Raw genomic sequence first — 13,653 nt, 5'->3', positions numbered from 1 at the left:
TTATATCACATTCCCCCTCAGTGGGAAGGACTTCATGAGGGGTTGGGGCTGGGTTCTTGGTATAGCATCTACCTATCTGGATGAGTTCCAGGCTTGGCTGGCCCCTCACACCATGTCTGGGCAAACGCCAGGCCCAAGGGGCTATGCAGGGCTGAGGGAGACCCATTTTGGGGGACCTTCCCAGCTGACAATTGCTCCTTTTCTGGAAAGGTTTTTTGGAAATCTCCATCATTTTTGTTCTCCCAGTTCCCCTTTTTTTGGTCAAGCAGCCTCCTCCAGATGGCTCTGATGGAAGTGTCAATCACAGTGCCTTGCCCTACCCCAGTTTCCTCTATCATCCCTGATGACAATGGCTGGCCCAGGATGTGCGTGGACTTGTGATCCAAGCAGAGCCAGAGTCCTTCCCAGAGATTCAGCAGATAAGAGTGTCTTCCCTGTAGAGAGAAAGTCATAAAGATATAGAAGAATTGAGCGGCCAGTCTCCATTTTCCCGTGACATGAAGAGAGTTTGTTGGAGGCAAAAGAGAATGACATTCACAATCTAAAAAGCTGAGCAGAATGGAGAGATGAGGAGGCAGAGTTCTCTGGTGACATTGTTGGAGTGCCTGGGGCCACCATGCCAGAAGCTAGCCCTACCCCTGGATTTGCAGATATATGAACCAATGAATTCTTTTTCTGGCTTAAAATGTTACAAGTAGATTTCTGTTACTTACAACTTCAGAGCCTAATCAAGCAGGGTGCCCCCAATAAGCCTTGTTCCTTAGTCACAGCTGACATGTAATCCAGAGGAAGGCCTCTGACCAAGCCAGGACAATGGGATTCTCCATTCAGGATGAAGAACTGCAATGGGAGTGTTTTGAGCCATCAGCATCAACAGCAGTGCTTTGGGCTGAGATTTCCCAATTCCTGCCCTGCCCAGGCATGCTGCCTTAAATCTTTTTTCCACTCTGCAGGACACCTCATGGTCCTGAAAGAATCCTCTACATACCTTCCTTTAATAATTTCTTGCAAATAGAAGACCCAGGGCTCTGCAGTGAGACACAACAGATTCCAGTTCTGGCCTGGACACTCATTCACTGATCTTAGACAAGTTTAATTTCTCTGAGTCTTACTTTTCTCTTCTGTAAAATGAGGAGACTTGTGTTTGTGAAGTTATTGGGAGGATTACATGAGATGAAGCAGCTGAAGCGCTTGCCCATAGAACCTGGCTCAGAGGAAGAGTGCACAGATGTGAGCAGCTACTATTTACATAATAGGGAACCTACCTCTCGGGTCCGGAAGATGATCCTATACTGGTACTGAGGCCCATGGTCCTTGTGGTCCTCCAGCTTCTCCCGTTTGATGCTCACAGCCACTGGCCCTAGCTTGTCATCCACACCAAAGTAATTGGCATGCTCTGTGAGAGAAGAGTAGGTGAGTTCAGAGTCAGCTCTCTGGTGATATCCCACGGCAGGCCTGCTGAGGGGATGGCGGGTGTAGGCTCTCAGCCCAGTCACGGCCACATTCAATGGAGAGACCATAAGAGGTGAATGCCCATCTTACTACACCATGTCTGCCAAGTCACACAACTTGAGCTTCAGTGCTCTCTCAGAAATGAGGGCCCTGACATTACCCACAATTCACAGAGCTGATGGGAGGGTAAAATAAAGCTACAAATATAAAATGCTCAGTGTGGTACACAGCACGTAATAAACCCAGTGTCATTGTGATTCTTCTGTATTTGCAAATGTTCATCAGTTTAGCTGCCAAATTACCTCTCATGAAATGGCTAACACTCTAGAAGTGATTAAGATTCTAGCTAAAGAGCCTTTGAAGCCTGACTAGCAATGTTAGATGTTTGGCCCAAGTCACTTGATAGTCTTCTCATCAGTAAAATGGGATCAGTAAGTATGGACCCACTTCTCAGTATGATTGTGAGAATTAAGTTAAAAAGTACTAAACACTCAGCACAGAGCCAGGCACACAGCAAGCAAGTGAGCAGTGCTAGCTATTACTACTCCCAGGGCATAATGTTTGTCATAGAAAAAGGACCATGATTCAGGTCCATAAGCATCACCTTTATCTGATCGCATTTCTGTAGACCCAGGAAACTTAACCACTACTCTTTTTTTCCCTTGTGCTGACATAGCCATTAAGGAGTCATGGAGGAAGTCTCTTGCTCTCTCCAGGAAACGACAGCTGTCTCACCCCCTTTCTAAAACATGCTGCTGTTTTATTATGCTTCCAGAAAACTGTTCTTCCTGATGTATAACCCAAGTATCTCCTGCCTGTGGTGGATATCCATCAGCAGTCTGACTTGATCCAAGTCCATGAAGTCAGCATCTACCCACTGTTAGAAATTCCTTCCCATCCAGTGCTCTGATGTTGAATTGACGGTGCCTACTTTCATGAGATGCTCTTGCAAATCAAAGGTTTATCTAAGGCCCAAATAATGTTAGTTAATGACCCAATCAGAACAGCACCTACAGTGGGTTCAATAATTTCCCCAGCTGGCAGAGAACAGAGTAAATACTATACTCCACAAATACCAGTTCACTCCTGAAGTGGTTGTTGTGTTTGTTTTTTAATACACTAATGCATATCCAGGTATCTCCCAATTGGCCCTGGCATACAGTAGGCACTCAATAAATAATGACCAATGACTAATTAATTTATGAGCTTCCAGGGCTACAAAAAAATACTTTTTTAAAGTAAGCTGCTTTTTAAAAAGTTACGTGAGTACTTACTACCAGCCTGATGAAGAGCTACATGTTTTAATGTACAATCCTTTTTGATCCTCATGACAGTCCTTTCATGTAGGTATTTCTAGGTGTGAGTTGAAAAGAATGTGTCCTCTGTTAATTAGGTACAAAATGAATATGCACAACTGTACACATATGTATATGTAATATGTATACAAAATGAATATGTACTAATATCAAAACCCAGTTTTGATGGGTTATTCAAATCCATTTCCACCTTATTGTTTTGGTTCCTAGATCCATCAATTTCAATGAGAGGCCCTGTTAGCTGCTGCCACTGATTATGGATTTGTTCACTTCTCCCTGTATACATATACATATGCCCCTAAACCAGGTTGGCAAATACAAAGGGTTCACAACTATTAGAGCTTTTTGGTAAATTTTTAAATATCAGCATGAAATGGCCTTTTCAGTTCCTCCTAAAAGAGCTTTTAGCCTTGAAATACATTTTGTGTGATACTGAGGTTGCCTTACCTGCTTTCTCTTGGTTAGCAACGGACTGAAACTTCTTTTTTAATCCCTTTATTTTCAATTTTTGTGTCATTTTGTTTTTGGGCATGTGATACTACTACAATCATGTCTATTCCTCACATGAGGACATGGAGTCTAGAGGAAGAAATGTGTCATGTAGTTAATAAGCTATGGAATGAGCCCTGACTGGTTTGGCTCAGTGGATAGAGCGTCGACCTGTGGACTGAAGGGTCCCAGGTTCGATTCCGGTCAAGGGCATGTACCTTGGTTGCGGGCACATCCCCAGTAGCAGGTGTGCAGGAGGCAGCTGATCGATGTTTCTCTCTCATTGATGTTTCTAGCTTTCTATCCCTCTCCCTTCCTCTCTGTAAAAAGTCAATAAAATATATTTTAAAAAAAAAAGCTATGGAATGAACACCCCAAGCCCAGGGCTGCCTGACTCCAGAGACTGTACTCTGAGCCTTGCAGGATGACCTAATTGATATTGGTTATGCTTGAGTAGGACATTGCTTTAAAAATTTTTTCAACTAGTTGCTATGAAGTATTAGCTGCCTATCCATTCATCCCTTCTTCCTTTTTAGGAAAACCCTCTAATCTTGGGGGAAGAAAAAAAAGGGACTATGTCTAGGTAAAAACCTCTATTACCCAGCCTGCCTTGCAGATAGGAGCAGACAATAAGCAGTAACAGTTGGATGGGCTTCTGAGAAAACTCTTTAAAAGGGAGTGACTTGAGCCCTGACTGGTTTGGCTCAGTTAATAGAGCGTCGACCTGCGGACTGAAGGGTCCCAGGTTCAATTCCAGTCAAGGGCATGTACCTTGGTTGCGGGCACATCCCCCGTAGGGGGTGTGCAGGAGGCAGCTGATCGATGTTTCTAACTCTCTATCCCTCTCCTTTCCTCTCTGTAAAAAAAATCAATAAAAATATATATTTTTAAAAAAGGGATTAACATGACAGGAGGTCTGCCTTTTTGCCCTTATCCTGTCCTCTTTTTCTCTGCCTGGAAACATGCATGAAATGGCTGGAGCTCCAGCAACCATCTTGGACCAGGAGACCACCTGAGGTCTGGAGACCATGTACTAAGGTTGGCATTCCACTGATGCTGAGGAGTAACAATACCAGCCCTGGGCTGCTGACTTCTGAACTTCTTCATGAGAGAAATAAATTTCTATGCTGTGTAAGCCTGCTACTGGTAGTTGTAAGCAATTGTGAATTGATTCAGCTACCAGCATTTAAACATTAGAAGAATTCACATTTTAAAAAATTTGAATTTCAGGAGAATCTTGAAAAAAATCAGAAAGGATGGCAACCCTGGGTTTGTCTGCATTTCCTACATGACAACGATGAGCTGGACCTGAGCAGGAGCTGCCCTGTGCTTAGTCCCTGGTTGGTGTGCTTCACTTCTGTACATGTCCTGCCTGGGTTTGTGGTCTCTGCACTATGCTATGTTGCCTCGTGGAATTGCCCCACCAGCACCAACAAATTTAATGATATATGAAGCCTGTCTCTCCCTGGCGTTAATGACTTCAAAACATCAATAATTCCACCTTCAAAGGGGATCCAGAGCCTGCCTGTTTCTTCCCTGCCCCTATCCTAGATGTGTCTAGCATCGCCTTCTTCTTGGCTCTCTACCCCCAGAGGGAGGCTGTGAACATAGTCCCCTCCTGCTCAGAACCTCCTGCAGCTCCATCTCACTTGGGGTAAAAGTGAGAGTCCTCACTATGGCCCACAAAGTCCCATATGATCTGCCCCTGTCACCTTTCTGCCTTAGCTCCTTCTCTTCTCCCCCAGTTGCTCACCCCAGCAACAATGGCCTTCTTCCTATTTGGTGTTTCAGGACTATCGTACTTGTTGTTCCCTGTGCTGGAAACACTGTCCCTAGTCTTCCTCCCCTACCTCCTTCAGCTCAGTACTCAAATGGCACCTACTAGGAGGTTCTTTCCAACCGTTCCCTATTGAAAATCGTAACCTCCCACCCTGACACTTTATTTTTCTCTTGGCTGCTTTACTTTTCTCCATAGCACTTCCTACCATATGACACCTTACATATTTTATCTATATATCTATTTTTAAAAATATGTTTTTATTGATTTCAGAGAGAGGAAGGGATATGGAGAGAGAGATAGAAACATCAATGATGAGAATCATTGATAGGCTGCCTCCTGCACACCACCTACTGGGGATCGAGCCCACAACCCAGGCATGTGCCCTGACCAGAAATTGAACTGTGACCTCCTGGTTCATAGGTCGATGTTCAATCACTGAACTACACTGGCCAGGCCATTTATCTAATTTTATTGTTTGCCTTACACCCACCCCTAAAACATTATAGTGCTAGGAAAACAAGATTTTTGTGTTTAATTATCCAATACTGTATCCCCAGGTTCTAGAGAGTGCTGACATAGGGTGAACCAGGCACATGTTTGCTAAATAAATGCCTACCTATTGCCTCACATAGCTCAAGGTTTTGGCGTGCCAGCCCTGTGTCCTGAGGCTTGCTCACTAAATCTTCACAGCTCTGCTCTGACATAGTTCCCAGCACACAATGAGTGAATGAGCAAGGGAGTCTCAGAGACAAACTACCGCCCGCCTGCCTGCCCCAGTCACCTTTGCCCACGAAGTAGTCCTGGTAGTAGCGGGCGCCCAGGTCCACATGCTCGATGCTGTATTGCTGCGGGCGACTCTGCGTCCTCTGTTGCTCCTTGGGCACCTCCAGCACAGAGATGCTGGCGTTGGTGCGGTAGGTGCTGGGGCTGGGCTCAGCCAGGCGGCACTCGCTCCCACCCAGGGAGGCGGCTGAGGCCCGGGAGAAGCTCACATTGCGCTCACACTCGCCACCGATCTCATTGCGGAAGTGTGGGCAGCTGAGCAGCAGGTCGTTGCTGTTGTCATCGCCCAGGTCCTGCTCCAGGTTCTCCTTGTAGTTCAAGTCCTCCATGCTGGTGAAGGCCGGGTCCAGGCCCCCAAGGCCATGGGCCCGCGACACTGTGAGGGACTCCATGGCTGAGGCGGCTGAGGCCCCAGTGGTGGTGTTCCGCCTCTGGGCCGAGGACACCCTGTTGGCAGCCGCCTCATGGAGGTCGAACAGCATGCTTTGCACATCAAAATGGGCGAAACTCTTCTGGCAGACCCATGGCCTGCTGGCCTCCGGGGGGCTCCGCCCTTCCTCTGCCTCCCCTGGGGACCGGCCAGTGTCACCTTCTGGTTTATTGCTCCTCAGCTTCCGGAAGATGGACGAGTCCACTGTGTCCCCACTGCCCAGGCCCCGCACAGGCTTCTTGCGGGCCCTCTCCTTCTCCTTCCCGGGCTGTAGTGGGAGAAGGTTGTCCCTGGTGGGCTGCTCGTGGCGGAGATCTCCCTTGGCTCCGCTGATGCTCCCTGGAAGGTGTGGGCCTGAATGGGCCTGGAGGAGCTCCGTGAGGTTCTGGGAGCCCTGGGCCTCCGGCTGCTCGTTCCGGAACTCATTGAGAATGTCAAAGAAGCTTTGCTCAGGCATGCCCTGCACATCGATAGAGGAGGTGCTCCCATATTCACGGAAGAGAGGCAAGGCCCCCATGAGCCTGCCCCCCTTAGCTTCCCCCATGTCCTCCATGTCACACTCGCTGAGGGTGAGCTCACTGCTGCTGCGATGCCGCAGGGGGAGAAAGGCCCTGCCAGGGGACCGGGGCCACCCATCCTGGAATTCCACATCTTTGGACCGTCTCCTGGAGAGTCGGTGGAAGGCCCGGGACCCTGAGGAGGCTGGGGTGTTGGTGGCAGGCTCTCCATTCTGTATGCTCCTCATGGAATGGGCCACCTTTGTGGTCTTTGTGCCATCTGTGTCCTGTGAGGGGCTCGGGTTGTTCTGCTCTCTCAGGGCCTCTCTCTTGGGTGGCCAGTCAGCCACTCTTGCACGCACGCCCATCTTGGGCACTGTGGGGGTGGTGGGACTGGGGCGGGTGATGGCAGTAGCTGGGCTCTCACCAACAGGCTGGGGCATGCCATTCTGGACCCAGAATCCCACGGGAGCATAGTCTCCTGTTTGGGGCCCGGGGAGGACATTGGCTCCCCTAACCCCACAGCTGGCTGCCAGGTCCATGCCATCATTGGGAATGGGCCGATAAGTGGTCATAGTCCACAGGCACTGGAATGCTTTGGCCCCTGTAAGCTGTAGAGTAACTTTATGGGGTCCTCTGGCCCTCAGCCATTGTTCAGGGCTGCCAGTCCCAGGATGAAGGATGCTGGCTCCTGAAGCCTAACAGAAAGGTTGTGAGTCTGTGGAGTCCAATTCTCCACCATCGCTGTGGAAAACCGAGCCAGGACAACCTCAGGAGGCAGGTGTTGTCCAGGGAGCTACAGACTGAGTGGTTCAGCAGGGCAAAGCAAACAGCAGATGGAGGAGAGGGCCAGCAGGCTGCAGGGGTGCCATGCTGAAAAGGGAGAAAAGGCAAAGGTGAGATGTGACGTTACTGCTTCCAGAGAGTAACTTTTTTGGACAGCTTCACTCACTTAAAAAAACTTTTTATTATGGATATTTCCAAATATACCCCAAAGCAGAGAGAAGACTATGAAAAGCCACCCCACCAATTTCAATAGCCATCCTATCTAATAATAGACAAACATGGTAATTAACCATACCTCCGACACGCTTCCCATTGGCTAATCAGGGCGATATGCAAATTAACTGCCAACCAAGATGGCGGCCGGCAGCCACGGAGCTGAAGCGAACAGGAGGTTTGCTTGCTCCAGTGATGGAGGAAGCCAAGGTTCCCCACCTGCCGCTGCCGGCTCTGAGCTCCTGAAGCAACAGCTCCAAAAGATACAATGTTTCAATTATAGAAGCTAAAAGATGGCGGTTAATTTGCATATACCAGCTGCGAGCGAAGACTGAGGACAACATGGAGGCCAAGCGGTACAGAAGGGAGCTAAGCAGAGGTCGCGAGGACAGAAACGGAGCCAAGGCTGCGGAGGTGGGAGGGGGGACGTGGGAGGGCAAGCCAGCCGCAGTGGCTGCGAGCGGGAGGGGCAGTGGCTTGGAGGGGAAGGGGCAGCGGCTTGGAGCAGAAGGGGCAGAGGCTTGGAGGGGAAGGGGCAGCGGCTGGGAGCGGGAGGGAAAGCCCAGCCACAGCGGCTTGGAGCGGGAGGGACAGCAACTTGGAGAGGGAGGAGCAGCGGCATGGAGCAGAAGGGGCAGCGGCTGGGGGCGGGAGGGGCAGCGGCTGGGAGCGGGAGGGCAAGCCCAGCCCCAGCCACTGGGATCGGAAGGGCAAGCCCAGCCGCAGTGACTGGGATCGGGAGGGCAAGCCCAGCCCCAGCGGATGGGAGCAGGAGGGCAAGCCCAACCACTGTGGCTGGGAGCATAAGGGGCAGTGGCTGGGGGCGGGAGGGGCAGCGGCTGGGAGCAGGAGGGCAAGCCCAGCCCCAGCCACTGGGATCGGAAGGGCAAGCCCAGCCGCAGTGACTGGGATCGGGAGGGCAAGCCCAGCCCCAGCGGATGGGAGCAGGAGGGCAAGCCCAACCACTGTGGCTGGGAGCATAAGGGGCAGCGGCTTGGAGCGGAAGGGGCAGTGGCTTGGAGGGGAAGGGGCAGCTACTGGGAGTGGGAGGGAATGCCCAGCCACAGCGGCTTGGAGCGGGAGGGACAGCAACTTGGAGAGGGAGGAGCAGCGGCATGGAGCAGAAGGGGCAGCGGCTGGGGGCGGGAGGGGCAGCGGCTGGGAGCGGGAGGGCAAGCCCAGCCCCAGCCACTGGGATCGGAAGGGCAAGCCCAGCCGCAGTGACTGGGATCGGGAGGGCAAGCCCAGCCCCAGCGGATGGGAGCAGGAGGGCAAGCCCAACCACTGTGGCTGGGAGCATAAGGGGCAGCGGCTTGGAGCGGAAGGGGCAGTGGCTTGGAGGGGAAGGGGCAGCTACTGGGAGTGGGAGGGAATGCCCAGCCACAGCGGCTTGGAGCGGGAGGGGCAGCAGCTGGGAGAGAAAGGGGCAGAGGCTGGGAGCGGGAGGGCAAGCCCAGCCCCAGCCACTGGGATCGGAAGGGCAAGCCCAGCCGCAGTGACTGGGATCGGGAGGGCAAGCCCAGCCCCAGCGGATGGGAGCAGGAGGGCAAGCCCAACCACTGTGGCTGGGAGCATAAGGGGCAGCGGCTTGGAGCGGAAGGGGCAGTGGCTTGGAGGGGAAGGGGCAGCTACTGGGAGTGGGAGGGAATGCCCAGCCACAGCGGCTTGGAGCGGGAGGGGCAGCAGCTGGGAGAGAAAGGGGCAGAGGGGGGACCAGGCCAGCAGGGGAGGGCAGTTGGGGGCAACCAGGCTAGCAGGGGAGGGCAGTTGAGGGGACCAGGCCAGCAGAGGGAGGGCAGTTGGGAGGGGCCAGGCCAGCAGGGGAGGGCAGTTGGAGGGGACCAGGCCAGCAGGGGAGGGCAGTTGGGGGCAATCGGGCCAGCAGGGGAGCAGTTAGGTGTTGATCAGGCTGGCAGGGGAGTGGTTATGGGCTGATCAGGCAGGCAGGCAGGCGAGCGGTTGGGAGCCAGCAGTCCTAAATTGTGAGAGGGATGTTTGACTCCCCATTTAGGCCCAATCCCACACTGGGCAGTCGGACATCCCTCAAGGGGTCCCAAATTGGAGAGCCACCCCCCTGTGGACGAATTTCGTGCACCGGGCCTCTAGTCCTATATAATAAAAGCCTAATATACTAAGTGCCTGGTCGTCTGTTCAACCAATCAAAGTGTAATATGCTAATGATAAGCTAAGGCCGCTCAAATGCTCGCTATGATGTGCACTGACCACCAGGGGCCAGACGCTCCAAGTGGTAGGTAAGCTTGCTGTTGGGGGCCGGCCGATTGGAACTGAGTGAGACGGGCTGGTCATGCCCTGGAGCCCTCCGGCCCCCATCGTGTGCTGTTGGGGTCTTTCAGCCTGGCCTGCACCCCGTCAGGGGATGTTGGCGAGCCGGTTTCGGCCCAATAGTGGAACAACTGGTTGCTATGATGAGCAATGACCACCAGGGGGCAGACACTCAATGCAGGAGCTGCTCCCTGGTGGTCAGTGTGCTCCCACAGGGGGAGTGCCACTCAGCCAGAAGCCAAGCTCATGGCTGGTGAGTGCAGCAGCGGTGGCAGGAGCCTCTCCTGCCTTCGCGGCAGCGCTAAGGATGTCCAACTCCCGGCTTAGGCCTGCTCCCTGCAAGGAGCAAGCCTAAGCCATCAGTTGGACATCCCCTGAGGGGCTCCTGGACTGAGACAGGGCACAGGGAGGGCTGAGGGACCACCCCCCACCCCTGCCAAGTGCATGAATTTCGTGCACCGGGCCTCTAGTATATTATATTATTCTTCACTCATCTGTGAGAGATATACTTCAAGACCACCAGTAGAACCCTATGTATTATTATGCTTTTCCCAATACATATAACTATGATAAAGTTTAACTTATAAATTAGGCAAAGTTCCTCAGATAACACCTGGGACTCTACAGATACCCCTGCCAGGGACCTGCTACCTCAGCTGGGGTCCCACGGTCAACAAATCTCCAGCCACCCTGGGTGCAGGCTCCTGTGAGTTCTGAAGCATGCTCCCCCCTGACTGGCCCAACACCTTAGCCTGGGGCACTGCAACCACGCAAGTAGCAGACACGTGAGCAGCCCACTCCAGTCCGAGGAGCAGCAGCCCCATGAGCAGCCTGCCCCAGGCCTAAGAGCAGAAGCCTCACATGGCCTCCCCAGTCCAAGGAGCAGCAGCTGTCAGCTGTGTGAGCGGCCCGCTCCCTCATCCGAGGAGCAGCAACCACGTGAGCAGCCTGCCCCGTCTGAGGACCAGCAGCCACACGAGCAGCCTGCCCACGATTGAGGAGCTGCAGCCCCACCCAGCCCGCCCCCATCTGAGGAGCAGCAGCGGTGTGAGCAGCCCATACCCATACGAGGAACAGCATCGCCGCAAGCAGCCCGCTCCCATTCAAGGAGCAGTAGCCGCCCGTGCAGCCTCCCTCAGTCCGAGGAGCAGCAGCCACACGAGCAGACCACCCACATCTGAGGAGTGGCAGCCCTGCGCAGTCCACACTGGTCTGAGAAGCAGCAGACACATGCAGCCTGCACCTGTCTGACGAGCAGCAGCTGGGTAAGCGGCCTGCCCCCATCCGAGGAGCAGCAGACACACGTGCAGCTCACTCCCACCTGAAGAGAAGCAGCTACGCAAGCAGCCCATCCCCCGTCTGCGAAGCAGCAGCCACGTGAGCAGACAGCCCCCGTACGAGGTGCAGCAGCTGCACTTGCAGCTCAATCCAGCCCAAGGAGCAGCAGCCACCCGAGCAGCTCACCCCCACCCGAGGTCATCTGAGGAGCGGCAGCCCTGCGCAGCCCACACTGATCCAAGGAGCAGCAGCCAAACGCAGTCTGAACATGCCCAACGAGCAGCAGCTGGGAGGGCATCCCGCCCTCATCTGAGGAACAGCAGCCACACGTGCAGCTCACCCCCACCCGAGGAGCAGCAACCATGCAAGCAGCCCGCCCCCCGTCTGAGGAGCAACAGCTGCATGAGCAGCCTGCACCCGTAGGAGGAGCAGTAGCCCTGTAAGCAACCTGCCCCTGTCCAAAGAGCGGCAGCCTCATGAGCAGCCCGCCCCATCTGAGGAACAGCAGCAGCGTGCAGCCAGCCCTGATCCAAGGAGCAGCAGCCACACGAGCAGTCCGAGCCCATCCGAGGAGCAGAAGCTACGTGAACAGCCTGCTCCTGTCCAAGGAGCAGCAGCCGCGCTCACCCCACCCGACCTGAAGAGCAGCAGCCTCGTGATCAGCCCACCCCTGTCCAAGGAACAGCAGCTGTGTGATCGCCAGAAAAGCAGCTAAGTGAAACAGAGGCATGCAATATGTCAGAAAAAGAATTCAGAATAAGGGTCCTAGAGTGCATAAACCGTTTGGAGGAAAAAATCAACAATGTATGTAAGAATCAAGAAGAAATGGATGAAAAAAAATCAATAACTTATGTAATAATCAAGAAGAAATAACGAGTGATATAGCTGCAATGAAAAACACCACGGAAAGTTTCAAAATTGGCTAGGAGAAGCGGAGGACCGAATTAGCGAATTAGAAGACAGGGAAGCAAAACACACCAAAACTGAACTGCAATTGAAGAAAAATCTTCAGTGACACTAAGGTGGTGGGAGGCTCCCACTGCACACGGCCCAGGCCCACGCAACCCGACCTTTGATCCATCGGGAGATAAGCAGAATGAAGAAACGACACAACACCCAGAGGAAAGACAATGAGGAATCACCAAGAAAGGAAATTAATGAAGTTGAAGCGTGCAACATGACAGAAAAAGAATTCAGAATAATGGTTGTACAATTCATTCACCGGATGGATGAGAAAATCAACAACCTATGCAAGAATCAGGAAGAAATGAAAAGTGATATAGCTACAATCAAAAACACCATGGAAAGTTTCAACAGCAGGCTGAAAGAAGCAGAGGACCGAATTAGTGAGTTAGAAGATAAGGCAGAGAAACAAGCTCAATCTGAACAGCAACTGGAGAAAAAAATTAAAAAACAGGAGGAGAGCCTAAGGGAGCTTCGGGACAACATGAAACGAAGTAACATACGCATAATAGGGCTGCAAGAGGGACAAGAAGAGCAGCAAGGATTAGAAAATCTATTTGAAGAAATAATGACAGAAAACTTCCCAGATATGGGGAAGAAAAAAGTTACACAAGTACAGAGAGTCCCAGGCAAGATGAACCCCAAAAGACCCACACCAAGACACGTCATAATAACGATGGCAAATGTACAAGACAAAGAGAGAATCTTAAAGGCTGCAAGAGAGAAACAGAGAGTTACCTACAAAGGATCCCCCATCAGATTATCAAACGATTTCTCAACAGAAACACATCAGGCCAGGAAAGAATGGACAGAAATTTACAAAGTGATGCAAAGCAAAGGACTGAATCCAAGAATACTCTATCCAGCAAGGCTATCATTCAAAATTGAAGGGGAAATAAGAAGCTTCACAGACAAAAAAAGGCTAAGGGAGTTCATCACCACCAAGCCAGCAATGCAAGAAATGCTAAAGGGACTGGTGTAAAAAGAAGAAATAAAAAGCCCAGAAAGAAAACAGCCACACAAAAAAAGAAATGGCTACAAACAAGTACCTTTCAATAATAACTTTAAACGTAAATGGACTAAATGGTCCAATCAAAAGACATCGAGTGGCTGAATGGATAAAAAAACATGACCCATACATTTGCTGTCTACAAGAGACCCACCTCATTAAAAGGGACTCACACAGACTGAAAGTGAAGGGATGGAAAAATATCTTTCAGGCAAATGGAAATGAAAAAAAAGCTGGGGTAGCAATACTTATATCCGACAAAATAGACCTCAAAGTGAAGGCCATAACAAGAGATAAGGAAGGCCACTTCATAATACTAAAGGGATCAATACAACAAGAGGATATAACCCTGATAAACATATATGCACCCAATG

At 51.7% G+C, this 13,653-nt stretch overlaps 1 protein-coding gene across 1 annotated transcript in view; it reads right to left on the bottom strand.

Moving 5' to 3' along the window:
- SIPA1L3 (signal-induced proliferation-associated 1 like 3) overlaps positions 1–13,653 on the bottom strand; it is a 305,840-nt gene that overhangs the window by 129,497 nt on the left and 162,690 nt on the right. The window contains exons 6-7 of the mRNA XM_014544696.1: positions 5,819–7,620; positions 1,266–1,396 (exon numbers count right to left, since the gene is read on the bottom strand). Of these exons, the coding sequence (XP_014400182.1) occupies positions 1,266–1,396; positions 5,819–7,322 (1,635 nt within the window). The 5' untranslated portion in view covers positions 7,323–7,620. The remainder of the gene's footprint in view (positions 1–1,265; positions 1,397–5,818; positions 7,621–13,653) is intronic.

This window comes from Myotis brandtii, unplaced genomic scaffold (assembly GCF_000412655.1).
Source record: "Myotis brandtii unplaced genomic scaffold, ASM41265v1 scaffold379, whole genome shotgun sequence".
In the NCBI taxonomy this organism is placed as follows: Eukaryota; Metazoa; Chordata; class Mammalia; order Chiroptera; family Vespertilionidae; genus Myotis; species Myotis brandtii.
This window is presented reverse-complemented; position numbering and strand designations above follow the sequence as displayed.